This window comes from Clytia hemisphaerica, unplaced genomic scaffold (genome assembly GCF_902728285.1).
Source record: "Clytia hemisphaerica strain Z4C2 unplaced genomic scaffold, Clytia hemisphaerica genome assembly, whole genome shotgun sequence".
NCBI classification, from domain to species: Eukaryota; Metazoa; Cnidaria; class Hydrozoa; order Leptothecata; family Clytiidae; genus Clytia; species Clytia hemisphaerica.
Window position 1 is genome coordinate 129,864 of NW_027104628.1, and position 27,714 is coordinate 157,577.

A 27,714-nucleotide genomic window follows, 5' to 3' on the forward strand; every position below is an offset into this window, starting at 1 on the left:
CAAAGTTAATAATTTTGATGTGGCGCCATTCTTGTTAGCAATGAATTGACTTCAAACGGATACTCCAATCAAGGACAGCGGATATGACTTAGTCCAGAGTTTATAAAGATCAGTAGTCGAAAAGTGTATTTCCCATAATTCATTTCATGGTTCGACAAGCCAGAAATCCACCATCGATTGGAAGGGTTGTTCCGTTGATCATATCACTTTTATCGCTCAGTAAATACAAAATAGCGTTCACTACATCTTCAACTTCTGTAAAGACAAAAAAATAATCTAAAATTACCTGATGGTAAGTGGATTAATTTGGCGATTTGTCAAAATCCGCCAAATTCATCAAATTTATTCCCGCCAAAATTAATCCACTTAAAGCAGCTTAAGCGCTCTGACCATAGTAAATTTTTCATAATTGTCGTGTTTACAGTATATGACCCCCAAAACGGAGACGGCCCCCAAAACGTAGGTCGTCATTAAAATTCTGACCTGTATATTTATCAGAATTAAACGATTTTTGTTTATTTTGAAAGAATGATGGTTGTACTTAAAAATGAGTATGTTTTTGACGGTTTGAGACAGATTCAAAATAACATTTTTGCGTCTGAAGGAAATATTTCAACACCAAAATTAGATGAAAATTGCATATAACTCACTCTAGCTCCTTGGATAGTGAAAATAAGTTATGAAATGGGGTATAGGAAACTTTCTACACCTAATGCCTTTCAGAAATGCAAATACATCTGTGCTTTTAGAGGATGGGTAAAAGATATAGCATCTTAAAGGTCAACCAGCATTTTGGGGCCCTAGAATCAGCATTGATAAAACCAAAAATTCTAAATATGAGAAAAAGCAAAAAATCTTGGAATTCCATTCCTATCAGCTTGAAATAATAGTTTATTAGCCTCCGTCTCGGAAGAGGACTGGGCCCGAATTTGCGGACGTTTTCACAGTTTCACTTTCGTTTTCGGCTATACGACAGCGTTTTCAAGCAGAAAGCAGGGGAAATCTGTGAAATTATGGCAGGGAATGCTAACCTATTTTTCCAGAGTTTCTCAAGATTGGAGCAAGATTATTGTTCTAGAAAGTTCATAAAGGCCTAATAGTTTCAGATTAGTATGATTTCATCAGAAAAAACATTTACACCAAAGCTCCTTATTGATATGTGAAGGCTACCAAAAATAGCAATGTCCTCCATCAGAACAACTTTAACCTGAGGGACAAGGACAGTCAAGAAGTCTACTTTGTTGAAAATTTGCACAAAATACTTAGAGAAAATGGTACTATGGAAGCCCATTTTATACTCCTAAATGATAGTTGAAAGATCAGCAGTTGAGAGGGTTGATTATAAAAATAGAACTCAAAGCACACAATAAAGTATACAAAAGAACTGGCATGTTGTTTGCTTTGTTTTGGTGTTTAAAAATATGTACTTATCAGTCCTAAAAAAATACAAATTCGAATATAATGAGGGCAATGAGTCTGGTTAAATGTTACTATATTTACAAGAAAGGATTACTGAAAAAATACTACTGTATGTACTACTGATGAACTAAACTCAAAAACTAAAACTTTACCATAAATTTACATTACGACAATTTAAAAATCTATCTTTAATAGCAACAAAGAAAAAAACATGGCTCAAAGTTTTAAAAACAGAGCTAGTCAGAGCTTCAATTCAGTAGGTATAGAGTTTTCAAAATTTGAAAACAGACACTGCATTGGTTACTACAAGACATACTATCCACACGGTTTTTTCGATTCATGAAAAAAATAAAGTATTTATCAAAAAAAAGGTTCTCTTTTTTTTTTGGTAATCAATTCCAACAAACAACAATCAATATAACAGTTTTTTGAAAACCATCCCACAGTGTAAACATTATCAACCAACTAAACCCACACCGCCAAAATTGTAAAAATAAGTCAATATAATTTCTATCAACAATTTCTCGTAAAATGTTTTTTTTTCCAACATTCTGATACCAATCATGGCTGGAGGCATCATGTGTAAAGTGACTGTGTGGCAATTCATTGCTTTTAATGATCACGATACCAAACATCAACCAAACAAAACTGACGCCAAGCCAAGTCTATCGATTAAAAATTTCCATGAAAATTATAATTGAAACTTATCTCGTAAAATGCTTCTTTCAACATTCTGGAGGTGTTCAAAGTTAGAGGTATCATATGTAGAGCCAAGCAATACATGAAAAGTCATTTGCTATCCCATTTGCCATGAGATATATGAGTAAACAAATCAAACAAAAACCAACAAATCATGTCTCTTCACTTTCATGTCACATCGTATTTATATGGGGTATCAGAAAGCCAATCCACAAGAAGAGCCATCTTCCTTTATTATGGAGTGTTCCAAAACTATTGGTAGGTTGTTTGGAAGTAAAGAAACCCACACAGTTTGTTTTATTTTGAAGATTTAACTTGAAAACAAACTGCATCTTTCCAGGAAAAACTCATGTTTCAACCTGCTACATAGCATTGGTCAGTCGAGTCTGCTACTAACATGTAATAGTTTTATTATAGCCGAGCTTAAGAATCCCTTCCCAGAACTTGTAACATGTATTATGTGTATAATTATGTCAGTCGACTTGAATCATGATACATTACTCACATTTCACTGGATGCATTTTCGCTGTGAAATTATCCGCAAAATTTTCTGACCGCGTTCTGAGACGGAGGCTAATAACAAAAAATTAATTTTACATATAAAAATTTTCGCTGAATCAGCAAAAAAGGCAAATTCTGTCATTTTTTTGCAAAATGTAGGAGAAAAATACCTTTAAAGCTTAATATTTTCAGTTTCAGTTAAGCTCAGGCCTCCCAGCCTCAATTATGTAAAATAAAACAGGAATACAGGACAAAAAAAATCAAAAATACAGGAAAATACAGGACAAATCGTATCAAAAAACAGGATTTTCCAATTCTTTCAATCAAAATACAGGAATTTCTCAGCACTTTCATGTATAAAATAGCACTAAAAAATCGGTAAATCAATATACTATAATTAGTAAAACTAGTGAAAGATATTAACAAGAACTTGGTTGGAGTTCATGATTTCATTGAGGAAGATCTTTTTTATAAGAACAGTTTTTTTAAGATCAAGTAGGCTCCAAAAAAACAAAAATAAGAGCAACTAAAAAGCTACGCCTGAAATGACTGAATCTTAAGCAGTGAGAACGGGGTAAAAAGCCAAAAATATTAAAAAGTATCAAAGTACCATCATGTAAATGAGGCGAAAATAGAACAAACAAACAACATGCTGAATGGACCTACCTGTTGATCAAAATCAGATAAAAGTAGGTGTTCTACATTTTAGTATTGGTATTGAGCAAACACAATAAGTTTTAGAACAATGCAAAAGCGTCTGATTTATTTTCTTTTATCATTGTGTAACTTGGTCATCTTTTTTGGAAAATTTTACGACGAAAAAAAATTTTCCGAGAAAAATTACTTCAGCCACATTTTAGGGTACCTTGCACTCTATCTTTCTGCCAAAAATCAGGAAAAACTAATGAAGCAATGTCCAAAAAACCTTATTTTCAGGTAGTTTTTGGCCCAAATTTGCCCCCCAAAAATCTTTTTCAAAAATCGGGCTCCGTCACTTTTAAGGCATTGCTATTTTGTATCATTGTGCAAAAAATAAAAATAAACTAATGAGCCAATCCCGAGAAAAGCTTGTAACAGACCTATTGATTAAAAACATCAAAACAAAGATCAGTGTCTTTTACAGGGAATTGTTCATATCGGTTAGACGCAACCGATATGGCCACTACCATGCCAGAACGGACAACGGTCAAATTAAAGGACCTCCCGGTAGGTCTAACAAATCAGAATAAAATGTGACAGTTCTAGAATATATTCACTCTAGTCTTACTTTACCTAAAACCTGACAACAAATATCAACTAAAAAAGTAAATACAAACAGAATAACGACGAGAAGAAGAGTTCAGACAGTTCAAATCTTCATCTTTTCCTCTACTTCACTCAATTCCAATGAAAGTTCTGCTTTTCTTTTCAATCCCATACTTATTTTAGTTTGAGCACTGATTAGTTTATCTCTGTTTATGTTCTTAGTTTTAGTGATAGCTTCTAACTCTATGTTTCCTTCCTCGATTGTTCTTTCAGCAGTTTGCATACTTGTTAACAAGAAAGCCCGCTCTCTATCTTAAGTTTCGACATTGTCTTTCTTCTTCTGAACCTTCTCTTGTTCCCTTTTCCTGGTTTCTGCTTCTTCCTCTTCTTTTTTCTTTTCGCTGATTTAATACTGATATATGGAATGCGAGGACTCGCATGACCCTCTCAATTCCTTTGTAACTTCAACCTTGTTACAACCTCCATTCTCGATAATACAATCCTTGACCAATCTCAAAGCTTCAAGAGTATCTGCTTGCAATGAGAATCCATTGACTCCTAAGATTGCCTTCTTAATTGAAAATCCTCCCTCTGGCTCAGCATTTCCATGAGGAAGCTCTCCACTTCCATTACTTGCACTGAAGCTTTGATTTGAATCTACAGAATGAAGAGCTTCAATAACTTCTGCATTTAATACTTGCTGCTTGTCTGACAAAGTAGGGCTAGTAACAGTTTTCTTGAGAGGAAATGTTGAAAAAAACGCTTTCTGTCCTTTTATCAACTCTAAGTTCTAAAATGCGTTGCAGTCTTACTGTGCTGTTTAACATCTGAAATTCCACCATTGCTACATTTGAAAACTTTATTACAAATATTACATCTAGCTAGAGCGCTTATCCTCCTTCACTTGACCTAGCCAGTCATGACTTTCCCCCCATGATTTATTATACTTTGTTCTAGTCATTTCTTTTTAGTAATGCAAAAAACAAGCAAAGGCTATAGAAAGACTGTGTAAAATTTAATGGTAAATGAGTGGTGAACTGTTAGTTTAACTGTTTAAACCTGAAAGAGATTCCAATGTAACAATGGAGGGATTTGTGACAGGCTTCGTTGATTTAAATTAAAACTTTTGGCTAAAGCTGGTCTAAAAATACAGGAAAATACAGGAATATTTGATGAAATACAGGAAAAAACAGGAAAAAAATAGGAAAATATCAGAATACAGGAAATACAGGAAATACAGGACGGCTGGGAGGCCTGGTTAAGCTGTTTTTCTAAAATTTTCACAGCATATTCCATACATGAATGGAACTATATTCAAAAGAAATTAGTTTTCAGAAACTTGATTAAGACGTTGTTAAATCAAACTTGTCATTTTGAAAATTTCTAAATTTTCAGTTTGGACTTTGCATCATCGAAAATCTTGAAATATTTTATAAAAATCATAAATTTTACATGCATCGGGTCGTAAATTTAAGGGAAAACACAAATATGTTCATAGTTTCTCTCCCTTTTACCACTGGGCTTAATAATTTGATTTTAACTACACCTGCGTTTTGGGGGCCCCAAACCTGCGTTTTGACAACCAGGGGTATACTGTAAAAATTTTATCAAACAAATTTATGCCCAAAACCCTCTAAATCACATTTCCAAACTATGGTCAAAATTTTGTATTCATATCTTAAAGATATCTCGAGAAATCGCTAAAATTGCAAACCTCCGTTTTGGGAGCCCTTAGAAAAAAGCTACCTACCTTTAAGCGATTGAAAAATACTGTTGAAATTGAAAATTTTGAAAAAGAACTTCCGGGAAATAAAGTAGAGATGTTAAAGTTTTTCATGCAGCAAAAATTTTTGTAAAACCTATTTTCCTCTAGATTTGAGAGAAGTTTTAAATTTGATCGACGTTTTGGGGGCCACATACTGTACAATGTGTTTTCTGACTGATATAACCAAAAGAGCTATGGCATGTTATACATTTTCTGTTTGACAAACTATTCCTGAATCTGAAAATTCAAGAATTGCTTTGAAAAAATTTGATGAAGAAGAGAATGAAGACATTTGCGAAGACAAGTATTTCAACTTTGAGGAGCTTATTTTCGGCGAAGAAAAAAGATTTTGAAAAAGGTTTTGCACTAGATGGTGTATCTTGAACCAAACTAACAATAGATTTTCGGAAAATTTTCGTAAAAGCTTCTTTGTCTCAAAATCTTGAAAATAGTGGCTTTTGACCAACTTTTCATCCCAATTTTTTGCACAAAAAGAGTCATAACTTTTGAAACATCAATTTAGAAATTTTTTAGTTCAATCTTTTGCAGACAATTTAAAAAAAAATTGAAACAAAAAGGTTAATTAAAATACCCATTAAAACTTAGCACTTCTTGCAAAAGAGGGTAATATAATATTTTAGTAACGTCTTTCTAAGGTTCATAACGTCATATTTTTGTAATTTAATTGCTAATTACTCTTCATAGAATAAATTCAGAAACAACTTATAAATACAATTTTTTGTTAAAAGTGTAAAGGAACTCAAAACAAAAGTTTTATCTCCAAATCTGCGTATTCGATCTTTTGACTATGGTCAGAGCCCTTAAAGTAGTCTGAATCGAAGACCTTTACAGATATTCTTTTTATCGAGACCGGATCTACCGAGTATTATGGAGCCTCTATAAGAAACCTTTTCGCTATGAGCAGAAACCTTACTGTATCTAAAACCGGTCTCAAATGTATGGGGAAACTTTACTTTCTTTTATCAGTACCCATTATGCTTTGTTAAAAAGCTACACACCGTCGGGTAGATATTCTAGGAGGAGAATTCAAAAAAAAACTGAAGATTTATATGAAACCGAAAATTGGAGAAGAATGAAAGTGAAAAAACGAATCTATCTACTAGTTTACTAGTACCAAAAATCTTGACATGGCATCTTTTTAGAAAACTTCGCTGATTTCAAATCTATATTCAGATTTCTTGTATTTTTCCTAGATAAAGAGTTACAGCCCAGTACAACATTAGGTCTATTTTGGCTTTTCTGGTCATTTATTGTCATTTTTTGGCCATCTTTTCTCCAACGAACTTGAACAAAGAAAACAGACAACCCTCCGAAATCATTAAAAAGAGAAAAAAATATACTTAAGTATATATTAAACTCACCAGCGAATTTTCCTTGTGGGATTCCGTTTTTCATAGGAATTCCGTTCGGGTTATCCCATACCATCTTTCCCATTTTCGTTAAAACTACCGTTGGGTTCAAAGCATTTGTACGAATCTAAAATCGCAAGACGATGGATTTTTCGACTCCAAATACAATTGTATGCGAAAAATAGTTATATAACTGAAATCAGGAGGCTTCAAACAAGATACCAAAATTGAAGTTACTAGCATCAAGGGATAAAAATTTCATTTCTGTCTTATCTTCATTTTCAAAAGATTTTTTTTAAATAAATTATTTATCTAGCTCTGACTTATCTTTCCAACGGTATATGATATGTGAGAATTGAGGTATTCGTTGAAAAATGGCAGGCAAAACAAGAATTATCGTTTTGTGTTATTTTCACAATTTTTTACCTTAACCCTTTAAGTGCCACGGTACTTTTTTTCTAAGTTTTTTTTTTTTTAGCTCATTGGATAGCTTGGAGTCTCCTCTTTCTTTTAAACTACTTCAGCGCCGCCCGAATTAGGTAGGCTGCGCGGACCTGCCTGAATGCCCAATTGTAAAACTTCAAACTAATTCGCTGGAAGACAGAATCAAGTAAAGCAGGATCAAAGAAATTATCATGGGATTATTTAACAATTAAGGCCGGCGCAAATAGATCCAACATTCAATCCAACATTTAAAATTCATTGTTGGACGAAATGTTGGGTGGAAGGTCACGTGGAAACATTCGAAAATTGCCGGCCTTAAAATAAAAATGGGGTTCTTGGATCACTCGTTGACCAAAAATGGTCAAAAAACGGTCAAAATCTTATGAAACCATTCGCCAATTTTGTCGCAATTTGGCGGAATTTATTTTGGCAATTTTTAATAAAATTTCTAAATTTGGCAAGAATTAATTTTGGCGAACGACCCAATTTTGTTCAATATTTTAGTTCTAAAAAAAGGCAAAGAAGGGTTTTTAGAAATAGAGACTAAATTGAAAGCAAATTAAGTTTGGCAAGAATTTATTTTGGCGAATGACCTATAAATCTAAATTTGGCGAAATCTTTAGGCAATTCGTCAAATTCGTCAAAATTTCTTCCCTTAAGCCTTAAGGCAATTTAAGAGTAAGGATCTGAGTGAATAAGCTAAAAATCATTTAAATTATTACCTGTTGTGCTCCTAATTCCAAAGCCATCATCCGTGTTAGTTGGTCCACACCTCCTTTTGATGTACCTGGGAAAGAAGGAGGTTGTATACACTTTAAAGTGGATTAAATTCGCGAGGATTATTTCGCGAATTTCGCGAGTTTGTGCTAAAATTCTCGAAATTTAATGCTCGCGAAAATTTTGCCAGAAACCCTAGAAAAAGGGAAAATAAGTCCCACGAAAATTAAATTATTTTTGAAAGAATGGTTCCACGAAAGAATTTATCCACTTAAGGCTGTTTAAGATACTAAATGTTTTTGATTATATTTAGATTATCGACTCACCAATTTGCTTATTGAAAGTTAGAAAATTCTAATTTGTTTCAAAAAGTTTTCGTCTAGAGATTCTATATCCCTGCAGTGAAAAAAGTTCTCTATATACAGTATGAACACATCATCGTGAGAACTTTGGAGATTATTCTGGTTACTTTGCTCAGTTTCTGCAAGCTGCAGAACGATCGCATTGTCATCTGTTTTATTATAAATCCTGAGGAAAACCTGATATCCTCGATCTCTGGTCATATCAGTTAAAAGAAATGATCGGAATAAAAATTAGCTATTGGGGGGGACAGTCGAGCCTTGGCCTGACCACATTTTGTCAAAGTAAAAAGAAAATTTACTAATCAAGTCAAATTTAAAGTGGAGCCGCTGCACCTAATTGCAAAGTCCAACATTGTTCCAAATAGTTAAACAGTTTCGAAAACCGAGTGAACCCCAAAATTCGAAACGTCAAAAAAAAAAAGAAAAAAAAAAAGAAACCAATCAAAAAATGGACCGAAATGAATCGCTTCACTATTTTCATCGAAACGAAAATGCTCCGTTTTCATGCTCCGAAACGTTGTTCCGAAACCAAAACGAACTCTTGCTGTCCCGTAACGAAAACCATCCTGCAACGATGCAAAACCCTATCGTCAAGACATGATCCAAGAAAGAAAATCTGTCAACCCTAGTCAACCCTAATCAACCCTCTCTCTTATTCAAACTTCCGTAATTCGAACTAAAACATCAGACCCTTCAGCAGGAAAAAGGTATGAAATTCTCTCTGTAATTAGCATTTTTCTCTAATCCGAAGGAAGAATCGAATAAGAGAGAGAATCAACTGTATATTCTTACAATAAGCAGTGTGTTCAGGTAACGCGACTTTTGATGCTTGGCTTGAAACGTTAACGAAGCTTCCACCTTTACCGTTCTGTATCATCTTTTTGGCCATTATCTGGTAAAAGAGAAAGTACAGGTTTTGAAAAATCTTGAAATGACTAAATATTCAATAAAGTACTCAACCCATGACCAATGCCCATGATAGGCTTATTTTTTCACCAAATCCAGGTCTGAAAACGCTTTTAAACGTTATGCTTATAAAAAATATATGAGCTAAGTTAAGTGGATTGATTTTGGTCGTTATCAAATTTCGCGAATTCGGTGAACTTTAACCAAAGTTAGTGGATTTATTTGGCTAAACATTTATAGTAATTTTCGTTTATTTTTGTGCCTCTTTCTTTCCCATTCGCTGATTAAATCCACTTTTTAAGGCATTTTTTAGGAGAGTTGAACACTAAATAAATACTGTAGATTTTAAAGACACAGATTTGATTCTCACAAGTTTTCTAATGGTTTGATGTAATTTGAGAATCACTTTTAAAATATTCTCTTAATATCGCCGTTGACAAATCAAAAGGTCCAATCTCAAAATTATTGCCTGAGAAAACTAAGAACTTCTCTGTTTGTCTGAGCATAAATTTTGAGATTGACCCTGTTTCGTGTAGATGGGACCCTCCTCACTATGCAAAATGGGCCAATCTCAAATTTAAAGCTAGCTAGACAGAAAATCTCTTATTTTCTAAGGCAATCATTTGTGATTGGCCCTTTTGACTTGTCAACGGCGATCTACATAATTGCAGTATCTTCTGACATTACGACATTATGTCATAGACTAATCGGCTGTTGGACTCGTGATGTAATGTTAGAGGACATTGCAATAGTGCATTCTATGAGTTTTAACGGCAATTTTGTTCCAGCTAGAGAGAGTTTGAGTTATAGGGACTGGGTAGTTGAAGGATCAATATTAAGAAACAATTGATGAGCTCAAACCTGGGAGACGATGAACATAGACTTGACGTTGATCTTCCAAATCCTAATAAATTGTAAATTAAAAGTAACATTGTACAGGGTGTTTCAGAAAAAAGTGTACAAGTTTGAAGCTAGTTTGTGAGAAAACTAAAAATGTTATAAAACTAAAAATGTTATAAATCCAAACTTTTCGCCATTCAAAGGAGGAAAGACAACTTGAATTTTCAGCTATCATTTGCTTCACGTGTTCAAAAATTATAAAGAAAATTCGAAAAAATTCTCTTTCGAAAAAGCGTCATTTTTGGTCAGCCTTTTTGACATTGTTCACAAACACGGCTTTTTGTTTGTTAAAGCATAGAATGAAAACAAACATGGAAAATTTCTGTATGGTTCGTAAGGTTTGAGTGTCTCAAAGATTTGCACATTTCTTTTGGCTGAAAAAAGGTTAAAATTCAGCTGCAACTCATGTGACATATCCAAACAAAATGTCTTAAGAGGTACCTTAAGGGAAGAAACTTTCGCGAGAAGAAATTTTCGCGGAATTTAATTTCGCGAATCAGAGTTTCAAAATGGCAAATTTCGCGGAATTTAATTTCGCGAATGAGCCGATTTCAAAAGTTTCACGGAATTTAATTTCGCGATTGAGAAATTTCAAAAGATTTTTTTTTACAGAGAAAATGTGTGTTTCGCGGAATTTAATTCCGCGAATTACACCCAAATTCGCGAAATTAAATTCCGCGAAAATTTCTTCCCTTAAGGTATTGTGTTTGAATCTCCTTCAAATGCTGCGAACCCTTAAAATCTGTGATCAAAGATTTGTAAATATGGGATTTTTGTAGGGTTTGTAATAAATCACTTACATATCAAAATCTTCCTCACTCACATCCAAGAAATGACCGACTTTTGAATACCCAGCGTTGTTGATCACCATGGTGATATCATCAGGTAATTTCTCCAAAGCGTCACGCGTGGCGGACACGTCCAATAAATCAACATTGATACAGTGAATATTTGGTAACTAAAGGGAAAAAAAATATCAATTTGACTAGCCGTTAACTGACAGCGCATCAGCAGAATAGTGCTGCTTACGCGTGACAATTATTATATAAAGTAAAGGTTTCATTTAATATACAACAACAAAAGGAAAGATTAACCAAAGTAGAAAAGAATTCATAATAATGGTGAAGTTTTGCAGAGTTCTCAATTTATGATTTCTCTTCTGTGTGCGATACGGGATATATTCGACTTGCTGAGTATGAAGCCCCGATGGGGCTAGAGGTGAAAATCTTGGATGGTAAGAAGCTAAACTATCTCTCATCCAAATGCGTGAGCCGAGTTGTTTTCATTAAAACGTTGGATTGAAAATGAATTTTATCGTCGGATTTCGAAAGATAGGCCGCGTGAAAACAAAGAAAGTGCTAGGTTTAATTCTGTCATTTTAAATGCTGCGCAAATCTTCCTATTCTTCATTTATTCTTGCCTTGAAAAGGTTGAAGATTTAACTCAATGATTCGACCTACGAGTTACGTCTTAGGCAGTAAAATATTGAAAATCAGAAAACCTTTAAAAAATACCTCATTTTTCAAGTCATCGAGATCTTTTTGTGTTCTTGACAATGCAAATACCTCTGCACCTTGTTTTGCTAAATCGATACAGCAGCCTTTCCCGATTCCTTCGAAAAATGTGAAAAAGTAAAATTTTGTCATTTCATGTAATAAGGAGAAAAATAAATGGAAATAGGTGTGCACACAAACTTGAATCATAACATTAAAACATTAACAACATTTAAAACAGTCGAGAAGTGGGTTTGTAATGCAATTATTGATATCCATGACGATCTTTTATACGGAAATATCCGAAAAACAAGCTTTTAACGCCAGTTTTATTATTCATAGTTTAAAACTAGTGGTACACGCCCGGTGTTTTTGGGGTGTTTCCGTATAATAATTACATCATTAATATCGAAAATTAAGGTTGAGATACAGACCTTTTCCAGCGCCAGTAACTAAAATTTTCTTTCCAGCAAATGACATCTTCCAAATCAATTCTTGTATGTTTATTTTTCGATTTCTTCGAATTTCTTTTTTTTTTGTATATTTTTTGTAAGTATGAAAAAAAAGAACAAAATATGAAATACAAACAAATAATCTTCAAGAAAGTCATTACAGTAAAAGATCTTTCAGGTTATTAAAGTTTCGACTATTTTCTCCTTGAGCTTCTACCTTAATTATTAAAATTATACGAATATGACTGGTCAATTGATTAAAAATCTCAAAACTCGAAACGATGATCCATTTCGTGTTGAAGTCCGTCTCAGTTTAATCAATATTGGAGATAGTACAGGCAGTAACTTTTGAATTCAAACAAAACAGCGGTTTTGTACTCGTTGAAAAGAAATTCTGGAGTGGAATATTATCAAAAATATTTAGTTTTATCAAAGGTTTTAGCCTTTTTTTGTCTCCGCTGCAGATTATTTTGAGACGGACTTTAATAAACATGTCATGTTATTTTCATGTAAAAAGGCTAACATCATTTAAAAACATATTTGATAAGACAATAAAATAGAGGGAATTGTTCGTGCAACACTTTACTAGTAAGTAGTAAGCCAGTAATTTTTTAGGCGTGTTCATTTTACAGTATTTTGGTTTTCTGTCATTTTCTGTATTAATAATACGTTGAAGAAATAACTACAAATATTTTATACAGTTTTATGGTGGTAAAGAAGGTATACAAGCTACTAAAGAGAGAAATAAAAGACTGGCCTCTATTCTATGCGCCCACAAAAACGTTTTCAATCAGTAGAAAATTATACATATCTTTAATACGTATAAGCAACCACAAAGTTCCGAGTTATTGTTTGGATCCATTTTTCACCCCCTATGAGTAATTTCTACTGAAAAAAAAAATTTTTTGTAGGCGTGTAAAATAAAGGGTAAACTTTGTGGAGAAGAAAACTATTTACAAAAGATTACTAGGTTGGGAGTTGATTAAAAATTTACACTTTCGCTTTCAATGGTAAGCTGAAAATGGTATCGATAGAGGAGGCAATGTGATACCAATTTCAAGCAATCACAAGTTCTGAATTAGAAAACCTTGCCAAATAATTATCAGCCTTTCAAGTGGTTCACACTTCATTTCACTGAAAACGAAAGTGGAAAAAAACAACCAACTGACTTTCAATCCAAAAAAACATATTTGTAGTAAAATAAAAATATTCCCAAAACAAAACTATTCTGAAAATATATATGTCTCATGATCTGTTTTCTGTTAAAATCCATAAAAAAAAGATTCAAAGAAAAGGGCAGGCAGAACTAAAAGAGGGGGACAAGGGTCAGGAAAATTTCATCTCATTACCCATCTAGCAGCTATCGAGAATCGGGTGTATTCTTGACCACCAACCAGCAACAATCAGCGAAAATTCGAATCAATGACGGTGCGTTTGACGGCAAGATTTTGTTGATTGGTAAGAAACCGTTCATCTCTGGGAAGTGTGCAATACTGGTTAACCAAAAGCTTTCCCATGCTAGCAACGTCACAGAAAGCAACAGAAACTTTCGTTGAGTCGTGTGTAGGTTTTGTTTCATTTGATGTAACGATATAGAAACTCGTCTATAGAGTTTTCCTATCTTTCTTTTTTCAAACTGGTTTTTTTTCGGTTCACGGCAAATCTTTGTCTTCTAGATAACGATACTCGAAAGTGAAACCGTCTCTCTTCCGTTGACTCCACTTTTCATAATCGAAGAATATGTAAGTTCCCTAGAAGGTGCGGGAGTGATAAAACATCAAACAGATTGGCATTAAATGTTTAACACACACATAAGTTCCCTAGAAGGTGCGGGAGTGATAAAACATCAAACAGATTGCCATTAAATGTTTAACACACACATAAGTTCCCTAGAAGGTGCAGGAGTGATAAAACTTCAAACAGATTGCCATTAAATGTTTAACACACACATAAGTTCCCTAGAAGGTGCGGGAGTGATAAAACATCAAACAGATTGGCATTAAATGTTTAACACACACATAAGTTCCCTAGAAGGTGCGGGAGTGATAGAGCATCAAACAGATTGCCATTAAATGTTTAACACACACAAGTGTGTTAATCCAATAAGCTTTTATAAATTTAACCAGGTTAGACTCTAGTTAACTCGAGTCCATGCAGCTCGAACCAGTCAGAACCCCCCCCCTGTTGAAGATATTGGACATCCAGGGGGTTCAATGCTACCTGGATATCCAGAAGTTAAAGACAAAATGCCTGGATATCCAGGGGGTACAGGAAAAAATGTCTGGATGCCTTCAACCCTTCTATTCACTTGGACACCCAGGATGTCTTTATATTTAAGCCAGACAACAAAAAATTTCCGGAAAAGCCAAATTAATTGAAAGAGTATAAATAAATGACATGTATAATGTGAAATACCCATTTTTGACTTAGGTAAGTAAGTATGTAGACAGATTTTCCTTTTTGGCAATACCTTTTTCGTAAAATGTATCTACCCTTAAGAAATTAGCAGGAGCTTTCCGATTATCAGATATTTTAAGAAATATCTGATAATCTATGTTATAAAACGCCTAATTTTTAATAATTTCGCATCTGTTTCAAGCTAGCTTGACAGTCTGACAATGAAAAAGAAATACAAGCTTCAACATAAATTGATCCAGCCCCACCTTGCACTAGAGAAAAAAGAAGCCCTGGGTTTACCTCTTCATACTCATCAGTGATTCGTTTGGGTTCTTCATGTCGTTGGAACCACATCATGTACTTGGTATGAAATCTCCATGACTGCTTCTTTAACGCTTTTGCTGCTAAATATTGTGCACGTGTGCCCTGGAAAAACAGAAGTATCCAGTATACTATGATATACGAGCAACTTTCGATAATCTGAATCTTCATGTAATTCGAACTACAATAGATTTTCACTTATTCGAACTTCTATTGTTCGAATCTTTCTACAATTCGAACTGTTCTTCAGTCCCTATCAAGGAGAAACCCTCTTAAAATACTTTCTATAATTCGAATCTTTCTGTAATTCCAACAAATAACAATTCCCATTCGAGTTAGAATTAACAAGATTCCACTGCAAAATATCCGTCACCCGTCATGCGGAAAGTAGTGTAAAATACTTTCTTCAATTCAAATCTTTCTCTTATTCGAAAAAAAGTCACTCGAAGATCGACAAGCTAGGTTCACAATCCTTGCGTTGAGTAAGATGACGTTAGTTTACGGAAACACCCGAAAAAGCAATAATTTGTCCTCTATTTCACTAACAAATTGGAACACAAAATTTCTTTTACTCTGTCTTCTGATAATAAATGAGCAGCAACTTAAAATTTATGCAAACAACACAAGTTTTCACTCAGCGTAACAACCGATTTTTTGATTCCAAGTCTTAATTTGCGTGGATGATTCATAGTTACAATACCAATACTACAATCGGCGCTGAAATATTTGGCACAAAAGGGGAATTCCCTCAAAACTTTAAAACTGCAAGTGGTTATTAAATGCTTTAAAGTACGACGGTTAGAAAGTAGAGTTTTAACTCTGAAGACTCAGGATCTAAAAGGATCAGGATCTTCTTTTTGTGTTTCTCTGCACAATTAAGAGTGTTCGTTACTTGAGTAGAGCTTGCTACATGAAGATTAAAGAAACGGTTTATTTATTTTCAATACTTGAAAGTTTCCTGCTCAAACATTCATCAGTTGATTAGAAGAATTTGATTTGAACTAGCATATAATTACCTCTTGATAATAGAAGATGAAGAAAAGCGTTTCCGTGGAAAGTCGCTGGAAGAATTCCAATGAATCGATGTTTGGTGGCGCTGGATGATGGTGGTAAGGAGCGATCGGTACTGCACTCCGTGAAATGTATGGTCTGCAAAGAAAAGCAGTATGTTTAAAAAAAGAATTAATTGAGATTTAATAAGAAAACTTACAAATGATGTATACAACATAATTTGTCTATTAAGCGCTCGCGGCGCTCTTTATATTTTTGGAGGCGGTGCTCTTTAGAGTGTGGGGATTTTTTCAAATTTGTGATTTCAGGTGCAGCGCTTATTAGAAGGCGGCGCTAAATTGAGGGAATACGGTCTCTTCATTATCGCAAAGCGTTTTGTTTGTAATCAATGTCGCACAGTGCTAAGAAAGAAAGTTTACTAATCTAAATTTCAAAGTCGTCCTTAACCCTTTCAATCCAAGAGGAAGAGGCGCCCGAAAACCAACCTATTTTCTTTAAAAAAATCACGCTCTCTTCAATGATAGCTACAAGAGTTTCGGAAAATCTTGGTAAAAGAAACCCAAATATGACTTTTTAAAGAAGTTATTACCTAGAAAATATTCAGAAGAAAAGTTACCTCATTCGTTCACTATCTTGCCGTTGCGGTAAATGGTGGTACGCCGTGTCAAGCATCTTTAGTTGTTTGACTCTCTCTTGTGACAGTAAGACTGGTCCCAGGGGAGCTACTCCGTGGACAGGCTGTAGACGGACCTCTTGGGTGTCCGACGTAGAAAGCTTCTGCCCGATGCTGCCTGTGTGGTTCATAACGCTACCAAAGAGGCTGCTTGTTTTCAAACCGGCGGCGAAATCTGTGTTATTTTGGGATAACGGGTCATCCATTTTGGTGCTTGGGTACGGTAACGGATTTGGCTGTGACGTTGTTGGGAGTGTCGTGCCCAGTTGAGTACCAGCTAAAAGAGAAGACGTTTCTGCCGTGGCTGTAGCCGTTTCCGTTGCGGTAACGACGTTAGTTTCTGTGGCGGTAGATGGAGGAGCGGGTTGGGATGATGGAAGAGAGGTAGTGTCTGGGGCAGTCGTTGAAGCACTGCTACCACGCCAAATGGATGAATTCGAATTGTAACCTATCCGAAAGAAAGAAAGATAGATACATAGTTTATTGGATTTGAGTGAATACATCTTTATCAAATCCTTCAGTTAGTTCAAAGGTATATCTTCTACATTAAATGTTTCCAGGGGTATCAAGTATGTAACATTTGAACGCAAACGTATACTATACCTGGGTGCTTTAAACTCTCTACGTGATTCCGTACAGCTTGTACCGCCGTTTCCTCTTCCGTTGGTAAAGACGACGTCGTACCAGTCACAGAAGATACCGTAACGTCAGTGTTATCTGAACTTGATGACGAAGAGGAAGATACAGCAGTTTGATTGGTTGAAGATTGTATTGAAGGTGAGTCGTCTTCTGTTGGAAGGGTTGTTGATATTGAGGTTGTTGTTGTTGAAGGACTTTCACTGTTTGATGGATGATCGAAACCGTTTACAAGAGGTACACTGTGGAGAAAGATGGTGTAATACATTGTTTGTCTAAAAACTTGACTTTTCAAGATTTGAAAGTAGTAGTAGACACCACCACACCCCTACATGGGTGAGCTTAAATTTTCTAAAAAAAGGGGACCACGTTTTGGGACTAGTATGTTGAATTAAAAACATACAAAGACTTGATTTGACTTCGAATGTATTGTGTCGCTGTGGGACCAGGGCACCAAGAGAAAGCCTTTATTTACACAAAAACAGAAAGTCTGAAATTGATTTGGTCGATGTTTAAGAAAAATGACAAAAAAAGTGGCCAGCGCTTGCACTTAACTAACTAATTTGACTGAATTTTATTTAGTACACATAATAATCATGTTACGTACCTCGTTGCAGCCACTGATACAGTGTAATCACTATCTGTTGAAGAAGATGACGAAAGACTCGGAGTCGTCGAGCTGGAGGACGTCGTCGAACTTGTCGTAACGGTGGAAGAAGAAGTTGACGTGTTAGAACTTGAAGACGTCGTCGTAGAGGAAGACGTCGATGAGAATAGGTTCCTTTTAGAAGGAGTATGCGACGATGAAGTGGTCGATGGGACATCTTTTGTAGTCGAGGACGAAGTGCCGGACGAGGAAATACCGTTCGAAAGTGAAGGCGTGGTAGGAACGGAAGATGATGAGGATTTACTGTTTTTGCGTGGTGACACCTAAAAATATAGAACGGGATATACAGTTACGGTAGGTCAGCTTTTTTTTCAAATTTACGACGCTGGAGATTCATTGTTCTTGCGTGGTGAGGCCTAAAAATATACTAACGGGATATAGAGTAACGATTATAAATGAAACTTGGGATCTAACATTTAAGTGTCGAAATTTATTAAGATAAAACAATAGAACATGGAGATTAAAGATGAAAATAGTAAAAAATATCATCAGTTTTTCTGAATCTCGTGACGTAGAGGAGGATTTTAATGTTTTGCGTGGTGAGGCTTAAAAATATACCAATGAAATGTTACTAGATAAGTTTAAAGATAATAATAGCTAATTTTGCGTGGTAGTGAGGCCTAAAAAAAGCTAGCTTATTTTACGGGATGAGGGAAATTGAGAATAAAAGAAAGTTATTTCGATTTACTGCGTGGTTAGATCTTAAAATAAATGCTTTTTTTCAATAAGAAGAAACTTTTTTTTAAGCTTTCTTCGGGTTTGAATTTTGAATGGTATGGACTATTGCATGTAGACTAGAAAGTGATAGCATCTTACATACAATAGCTATATTGTATGATTGTAAGAGGTTTATATATACAACACAAATTATAATACATAAACGATCATATCTGAGTCCTTATTGGTTCCTTTCTCTTCTTTGAGATTTTCGAAATTCCAAGAAAAATGAATTTTTTCCAAACATTTTTAACGCGTGACGCTTTAAATCAGTAGTAGGAACAAGAATATAAAAAAGATAAAGCGGAAAAACGTCACACTAGATCGCGGAGAAGGCAGCTTGAATTTCTTGACATTTCGAGAAGAAGTCACTGCGATGCCATTTTGCGCGCTTTCGAATCTAACCCAATCAAAACGTTCGAATTCTAAAAAACATTCGAATTCCGAAATGTCGAAATGTCAACAAAATGTTGCAATCTACATTTGAGTTTTGAAGTTCGAAGAGATCACATCATTCAAAGAAGCCTTTGATTTTGTATTTCTCTTCATTTTATTTTGGAAAATTGAATTAAATTCTGTTTAGAGATTAATTTTATGTGCAACATGTTATGGTTCAGGTAGGTGTACATAGAAAAAATGAATATTTTTCTATGGGATGTAACTTCAGTTTTCACTGCATTCTTTTTTGTCCTTCTGAATTTCGATTTTGAAGGAAACTTTTATAACTTTTAACTTTGATCAAAAAAGTGGCAAGACGAAAGATTGGATACCATGGATTTCAAAGGAAAGTGAGTGTTTGTTTGAGAGTTTGAGAAATGCCAGAATTAGTCTACAATCAGTGCCATAACATATTGGCACTTTTCGCTAATTTACCATTTTTCGAAAATTGAAGTTCGAGCGAGAATGTCAATTTCGGGCCTTCAACTTGATTTCAACGATTATTTCGATCTGGGAGGGATTTATTGGTTTCTAGGCTACAGGGGCGGTGCGACACCCCTGCAAAACATGCACTCGCAGGGTATGCTCCGGAGTCTTTTTTGTCGCAGCTTGTTTTTAGCCTACCCGGAGTTGTTTTTCCGGATCATTCGTTAGTATCATTAGATTTATTTTACTGACTTAAAGTCCGCGTAATATAAGAAAACTGTTTATCAAGTCGCGTTACAGGAAGCGTGAATTCAAGTCTGTATTTTAGATTTTGTGTACAAAAGCGTTTTGCAGGCCTGCACCCTGCAAAATTTTGCAGAAAGACCTGGATGAGGTCAAAATGCAGGGTTTGCCCGGGATTTGATGGCTGTTAGTGTCAAAACGTTAAAAGTCAAGACTCGTCAAATGGCTTTAGATGCTTGGAGAAGAAAAAACAGAATAGACAGTCCTGATTTTATCTATTTTGTCGCAAATTCTGAAGAATTTGAAGCCTGCACATTTTCGATCTTCTCCAAATTCGTCACCTGAGGGCTGCCATCAAGGTCATCTCAATGTTTGTTTTTCTTCTTATGGTTATCTTCTGAAATCCATTGCAACAAGGAAAGTCAAATCTGTAAGGTATGTGGTATTTTTTTCTATTATTTTTCATGCCTGCATGTTATCAATTATAATCTGATAAGTGCAGGAAAAACTGCTTCCCTTCCCCCTCTTTCCCTACTCCATCTACTTATCTGGCTATGGCCTATGACTTGTCATAATTTTTGGTAATCAACAAAACCACTTGTTGTGTGTGGTGAGTGAGTGGTGAGTGAGTGGCCAATCATGAAATATTTATAAGATATTTGATCAATCGGGGTACGTACTTACTGTTTGTTTGGCCAATCACTCTGGCTAAGAAAAGGTTGACGACAGGAGATGAATTTGTGGCAATTTAGGAGGCAAAGGGACAACCAACCTATTGTGGTTTTATTTTGAAATAAGAGAAAAAAAATAACATTGAAAATTTTGTGATTCTGACCTTGACACCCTAATGTTTTTAATATGTTTTGGCCGGTTAAAATTTAAAATTTTTTCTGGGGAGAGAAAAAGATCTGTGAGTTTTTCGCACACTATTTTGAGGTACAAAAACAGATTGTATTTGACTATGTTTAGTTAGCGGGCCAGCACCTGCCAGTCAAGTACTGGTCATAAAAACTGCACGACAATCTTAAAAATGATTTCTCTATTTTGCTTTAGTTCTCTTCCAAATGGAAATTGCCTGTACAGTTCCATTTCTCTCCATCTTGTGGGCAACAATTCTTTGATGGATACACTTCGATACCTTGCACGTGCGCAGAACTTTTCCTGAATTGTAAGTATTATTCTCAGAACCAAAAAAAACATCCAATAAATTTAGTAGATTGGCTCAGTCATGAAGCATTACGGTTGGCGGTTACAGATCCACAGTCAGCCGGTTATTATATAAGATTAATTTCATTGGTTGTCCAGTTGTCGTTTGACTTAAATTTTGTTGTTTTGTGTTTGTTAAATATGTAGGTGTAGCTTGCAAAAATCCTAATTCCCTCTTCATTATATACTTTCAGGTTAGTTGCCATCATACTGTCCAGTAGCCCCTAGATCAATGGATTATTTTGCACCTTCACGTGGTTGGTACAAAATCTTTGTAAACACTGACAAAGTCTGCTAATAAGATGAGTGAAACCATATTTAACTTAAAGGAAACAACAGAATAGAATAATTCAATCAAAATGATGATGTGTCAGTGTGTACCTAACATTTAGTTTCTTGGAAGTTTTTGGATTCAAAATTTTCCCTGTAAACTGGATATCAATATTTGTCATGTAATATCATCTCTGGAAAGTATATCTTGATTTGATTTTGACATGTAATTGCCAATGCATATGAATTTGGATGCATAATGTATATATATAGCATAAAATTTATAACACAACAACTGAATTTTGATACCAAACATAAAACATGCTGCATTATGTACATAATGAATAAATGAGTTTCTGATGACATATGGTTTGTTTTCAATTCGGATTGGGGGCTTTTTACCCCTGGTACATTCTCTGCTTGATTTGGCAAACAGTTCCAAACGAGACACCAGAATGGGGCTAGACTACAATTTCAAGATGAACCAACTATAGAGATTTCAGCTTCAGTACAAATTCTAGTTTTGGATAGTTTAATGCATCACATTAATCAATTTTCTAATGAAATACTCTTTTCTTGAGCAGTCTGAATAAAATAGTTTTGCTCTTTTTCTCTAAGTTTTCATTTGAAATGGCAAAAGGCTTTTATTATTAATCTGCTTGAAATTATTTAAGTCACCTTTTGGCAGCAATAAGATGAATAAATTTGACACAATAAGAATCAAAATTATATTAAAATTTTTTACACAGTTTGGTAAATATTAATTTTGTTATGGCTATCATCACGATCAGATAAGATTTTGTATATTTATCTTTGTGTGGCTATTGTTATTTGCTATCATTTTTCTTTTTTTGTGTAAAGTTCAAAAAGTTCTTTAAAAAATTCATGATAGTTATTACTTATTTTCTACACCTCCTTTCTCTTTCCTTCATTTATTCCAATCTTTTAACAGAGGCGATTTTTTTCCCAGCTTTGTGGTTTAAATGAAATGAATTTTTTTAATTCTTTATCTCTGGTTCATGGTACATTGGGCATAAAAAGGTGCCTGTTTTAGCCAATCTAGAGGGTCGAAATTCAAAAATTTTCTGGCCCGTCGGGCCACCATGGGCCCTCCTTAGGCGATCTAGCGAATTGGGTATTTTAGGCTATATTTCAAGCCCTACTGGACCATTTTTTAACTTTTGAATCCTCAGATCCTAAGGTCCTAAGACTTAAGTCTAGCGTTAAAACTCAGAGTTAAAACTCTACCCTTCGAACCTACTTTAGAGCACTTGCAAATCGATTGTGGTTTCAAAACACCCCGGTGGGTTTCCTTTTTGTGCCAAGTTTTTCGTCACTGATTGTAGGTAGTGAGCAAAAAGTTGTTTTTTACTTTTCATTAAAAATTTTCAAATTTTTTCTGCTTATTGCTAAAGTCATTCCTAATGTGCAATTTCAAACTTGACGTTAATTCTTTTAGAATAAGGAGGTACTCAAAACTTCAAGACAAAAAACCATAGATGAAATGAATTACAACCTATAGACATCAATACATCATTTTTTTGCATTTTTCATCCTCTTTGACAAGATTTATTTGTATAATTCATTTCTGGCTTCAGTATTTTCTACTGGCCTTTTCTATTGGCAACGTCAATTTTTTTGAGCTAAAATTTTTTTTTGCCTTTTCGACAGGAGGAATCTTTGAGCCTAGCTGGCATAGTGAAAATCCTTTACAACCTATCAATATTTATACACTGTTGGAAAGAGCTAGAACTGATCTTTCTTTTTATATATTTGTATAATTAAAAGGCAGATTTCTCTTACCTCTTTAAACCCTGAAAGTTTGTCAATTTTCGTTGAACATGGGAAAAAACTTGTCTTTTTACAGAATACTGAATCTTTTTATCAAGAATCAACTCACAGACAAATTTAGTATTGCCAGAGAGAAGAAAGATCAGACAGTTCAAATATACAAAATTTAGCATGTAAAACTTTCAAAAATCTCTAAATAATTCGAGCAACATGTGATCAAAAAAGCTAAAAAATTCAAAATTCTCTTTTATTGACGTCAAAAAAGTGACGTCAAACCCCCGGATTTGATAAACGTCAAAACGTTCGACTTGCATTCTCCGCGATGCGACACGTTCACACTAGAACGACGATAAAAATATCTACATTTCACCTTTTATACCGGGTGCGCCACAAAAAGGTTTCTCTCTTTAAAGCTAGTTTTTTCGAAATCTAAAAATTTTTAAAGAACCATTCCTATCCCATTGGAAAGAATAAAAATAAACTTAAATTTTGATGGGTCATTTATTGAATTTGGTTCATTAGATCGAAAGTTATACTCAATTGAATAAAAAAGTTACTTTCTGAATGTGCTCAAAAACGTTAAAAATCGACGGTTTGGCTTCAATTACTCAAATTAAAGCTCATGAAGCCAAAAATTTTTTCGAGAAACAAGAACTCGAAAAACACATATTGTGCTCTGCAACGTGTGTTAACTTTTAAATATTTTTCTTTTGATCTAACATTTATCTTTGGGTTTGAGAATTTCATTTCGAGTCTTATGTGTCTAGACTAGAAGTCTCAATACATAGGAATCAATATTATGCCAGGTTATTTAGTAGTTTATTGTTTACCACAGTTTTTCACAAGTTTTTTTAAGATTATTTTTTTCGTCAGGTTTCGATATTAAAATCCAAACAGGAGCTCGCGCTTTGATTTTTTGCGTCAATCCGTATCATGCTCGTTTTCAAAAGGTGCATCTATTTTTATCATTTCACTTCTAGTATACATTCTCGCAGATGAGATTTACAAAGAAAGAATTCTAGCCTGTGATAAAGCCTGTGTAAGGATCTTTAATCTTGTCTCGATTCACTTCTAGTATACACTCTCACAAATGAGATACACAAAAAAAGAATTCTAGCATGCCAAAGGAACACTTAAGTATTGGATTTAGCCGGTGAGTTCAAAGAATGATAAAATGGTACTTTTTTCAGTAAGGATCTTTAACCTCGACTCGATTCACTTATAATACACATCCTTACCATAGATATTTTCATATTCTTTTAGACAAAAATAGATAGGTTTAAAAAACTGTTCACAGATTCACCGTGGAAAGTGTTATCTAATTTTGATCGCCGTTGACGAAAAATTGAAAAACAAAAAGATGCTGGAAAAACAAGATGGACGACTAAAAACATTTTCAGTTTTTTTTTTTTAAACATCCAAAATTTTTGAAGCCTTCGGATGTTCTTAACTTTATGAGTTTCAAGCTTAAAAATGTTCTTAACATGGTCTTATTTTCACCGTTTTTTGAGTATTATTGTCCATTTTCCTGAGAAATCGGGAGTTTTAGAGTCCGCGAAGCGCTAAAATGCTCTTAACTTGTTGTAAGTATTTTGGCCATCGAAGCCTTATGTTCTTATATAGTTTGTTCTTATTAAAAAAATGTGTAGTCAGCTCTAAAACTGGACATGCTTCCTTTATATGGGAAACTCGATCTACTCAAGTAGTTAGATCAGTGATTTCAGAGACGGGATACAAGAATAAAGAATTCTAGCCTGTGAAAGAACACTTACAGTTACAGTATTGGATTTAGCCGGTGAGTTCATAGAATGATGAAAGTGTGAAGAGGTAAGAGAAGAACTGGGTGAAGATTGAATTGAATCGTCGTCGTTGTCTTCTGGATTCTTTATGATTTCAGCTAAAAAAAATTATAAAAACAAAATGTGAGTTACTGGTGGTCGGCTAGCCTGTACCAAATTCTTCCTCGCTGACTAAAAAGATAACACAAAGTTCAAAATATAAAAAACTCCAAAGAGCGGGGTGATACAGGCTACTGCTGGGTTGGTCAACCTCAATTTCTAATCTATGGATTCCAATAGACCGTACAATGGTTTGACCTTGCTGCAAAAGCATTTTTCAGATGTACGTGAATCTTTTGTAAGTCTTTATTAGAGCTGATTAGACTCCATTTGACTTTGTTGTCCGAAGATTTCAAATTAATTTGGAATTTTAGGAGTCGATAGGTAAAGACACTGCAACAGAATGGAATGGTTGATGCAGGTTGATAATCACCGATAAAGAATCGAGATTATTTTCCTTACCTCCTATCAGCGTGTCCAAGTCTAAGTCCTCATATATTCCTTCTAGTTCCATCTCATCTATATCTTGGTCCTGAAAATATGAAATATTGACCATAAATTTACAGACCACCAGAAATGAGGTGGTACAATTTAAAATAACAGTAAAGTTCTTTCAAAAAATAGGACTTGTTTCTTGTTGGAGTTACAGTGATTCTTTGCTGATTGGTTATAACTGACGTAAAATCAGTCAATACGTCAATTGCAACCAACCAGCTGTTGGGTCCGTGATGTAATATCAAAAGACATTGCAATGGTGCATATCATGAATGAGAGATTTAGGTCATTTTGTGCCCGTTGTGTTTTGATGTGTGTGGGAAAATGCGAAAGTTTGCATTGTGTATATGAAATAACCATGGTGAGTTTCATATTATACCAATGTATTTCATGTCATGTGAGTGAAGCAACCAAAAGAATAGAGAAATAATCAAACAGTTCACCATCATGCATAAAAAAACTTCATCATACCTGATTATTTTCTACATAATATTCTATATCTTCACGAATTTTGTTGACCTGAAAAGAGTGGTAGAGAAAATTATGGATGCCTGGATGTTTTTAAACTGAAGTTTTGTTTCAACCTAGATTTAGAGTAGGTAGGGAAGTCGCTTCTACCCCTTTTAGGGAGAAGTCTGAGATTTTCAAATATATTTGTAACGAGTCTGTTGGCTTCCTGTCTCCTAAGAGGTTGAGGGAAGACAGTTTCCCTCGAAAGATTAAAGGGAGAGGTCTTGACACTCTAGTAATTATGAGGTAGGTAGGTTTAGAACATATTATTAGGCCATGGTTAGAAAATGCTGTTTGATATACTTACTGATTCTACTTCTATCGTTTCATTGTCCAGTAACCTAAGTATATGCTGAAAAAAGAAAATTGGAAAATATTTGTAATTTGTAGTAGGATAAAGATTTGTTAAAAAATCTAAACAGTATTTTTTTTACATCTTGCCTCAAGAGACATTGCAAAAAAAGTCTATGCCTAAAAAAATAAAATTTAACTGATGTTGCTCATTCAAACTTTTAGATTGACAATTTACAGTTTGGAGAAGACAGAATGATATAAGATACCTGTATCAAAGTAGAGCGTTTTTTTCAGAGGGCATTTAATTTTGCGGCTTGTAGCTTGAAAAATTAAATTTGACGGATAAAGGATATTTTTAGCCCAAAAATGTTATCAAAAATTTAAAAATTCCTGCCAAAATTTTTTCATTGAACGTATTAGGAATAGAAATTAAAATTAGTGCTTGGAATTCTTACTTCTAATTGTGTTGTGTGAAATCTGTGTTTTTCAATCCTCTCATTTAGATTTTCTATCCTTTCCACTTTCTAGAATACAGAACAAAGAAAATGGATTAGCCAAAACATGACAAATAAACCAAGCAGTAGGTTTTATTCTTATATGGGTGAATTGCAGAAAAATTATACAATGTCCCGTCTGCAACAGGAACTTTTTGAGGACCCATAACTCAAATGCAATTTCTAAAAACTTTACATTTTTTGTGAACTTTACTAAATAGCCTTCCTTGGAGTGTTATAGAATTTTTTTGTTACAACCCCAATCTTGAGAAAAATGTTGCGGACGGGACACTTTGTTGTGGACGGGACAAAAAGTTTTTCATTCATAGCCAGCACATGCAAAGTCAAGAGAAAGAATACTGCTGTAAAAAGCATGTATTTCCCTATAGTTGATTGGCTTGATACAATTAGAACATTAAAGTTGTCTCAAAAAATGAGAAATTAAGACTTTTATGTCGTTGCGGACAAGACAAATTTTTGGACCGTATTAGTTTTTACCAGTTTAAAAATTCAAAATATATTATTTAAAGGCAAAAATGTCTCTAACAGAAGAAACCATTTCGTATGTCACAACAAAACAAAAATGGGTGTTCTCTAGTTCCCAGATCTTGACTTGTAAGGCTAAATGGTGCTTTTGTTGCAAACGGGAAACTGTATGATTTTTCTGCAATTCACCCATATGTGACACTAGTTCACGTTGACCTGGCAGTGACTAAGTAAGGTTAACCTGGTTTCCACCAGTATGTCCAGTATAAAAAAATCAAAAGATACCCATGTGAGTTTAAATTTATGTGTGAGAAAAATCTCTGATTTTCAACCTGAAGTTCAAAGATCTGAGATTTCAAATCGTAACAATCTTTAACTTCAGAATCAAAGTCTTACTCTACAGAGAGATTCTTATTATTCATCTGATTATTTCATTGAAATGACCAATTGACCTTATCAGAGTTTTTGATTTTTCTAAAAAAGCAATGCATTGTAGGATTGTTTCGAGTGTATTACATAGAAATCTCT

The 27,714-nt window shown here is 34.4% G+C and overlaps 2 protein-coding genes and 1 long non-coding RNA gene across 3 annotated transcripts in view; 1 reads left to right on the forward strand and 2 right to left on the reverse strand.

The window, feature by feature from the left end:
* Window positions 1-49: 49 nt before the first annotated feature.
* Window positions 50-12,370, reverse strand: LOC136824712 (L-xylulose reductase-like). Its single transcript, XM_067080692.1, has 8 exons — window positions 12,256-12,370; window positions 11,843-11,940; window positions 11,129-11,286; window positions 10,290-10,332; window positions 9,315-9,414; window positions 8,166-8,230; window positions 7,012-7,126; window positions 50-255 (listed from the first exon to the last, which is right to left on the reverse strand). Exons 1-8 carry the CDS (start codon window positions 12,299-12,301, stop codon window positions 140-142), a joined length of 741 nt encoding a protein of 246 aa, XP_066936793.1. The 5' UTR covers window positions 12,302-12,370; the 3' UTR covers window positions 50-139.
* Window positions 12,371-12,897: 527 nt separating this feature from the next.
* The window catches only part of LOC136824719 (CCR4-NOT transcription complex subunit 3-like), a gene marked incomplete in the record, with an annotated part of 17,389 nt that continues 2,572 nt past the window's right edge, over window positions 12,898-27,714 (reverse strand). Inside the window, 11 exon segments of the mRNA XM_067080698.1 lie at window positions 12,898-14,024; window positions 14,971-15,096; window positions 16,008-16,140; window positions 16,619-17,123; window positions 17,279-17,553; window positions 17,919-18,241; window positions 24,842-24,966; window positions 25,370-25,439; window positions 25,874-25,921; window positions 26,220-26,264; window positions 26,662-26,730. Coding sequence (XP_066936799.1) covers window positions 13,926-14,024; window positions 14,971-15,096; window positions 16,008-16,140; window positions 16,619-17,123; window positions 17,279-17,553; window positions 17,919-18,241; window positions 24,842-24,966; window positions 25,370-25,439; window positions 25,874-25,921; window positions 26,220-26,264; window positions 26,662-26,730 — 1,818 coding nt within the window.
* LOC136824720 (uncharacterized) lies at window positions 19,834-21,502 on the forward strand. Its single transcript, XR_010849155.1, has 3 exons — window positions 19,834-20,237; window positions 20,856-20,970; window positions 21,203-21,502. It is a non-coding gene; the product is annotated as an uncharacterized lncRNA (long non-coding RNA).

Coding starts and splice junctions, on each gene's coding strand:
- LOC136824712 (XM_067080692.1), bottom strand. CDS start 12,301: ATGTCATTTGCTGGAAAGAAAATTTTAGTTACTGGCGCTGGAAAAG. Junction 10,333..11,128: donor AGTGAGGAAGATTTTGATAT/GTAAGTGATTTA, acceptor ACAATTTATTAG/GATTTGGAAGATCAACGTCA. Junction 7,127..8,165: donor TGGAATTAGGAGCACAACAG/GTAATAATTTAA, acceptor TTGCGATTTTAG/ATTCGTACAAATGCTTTGAA.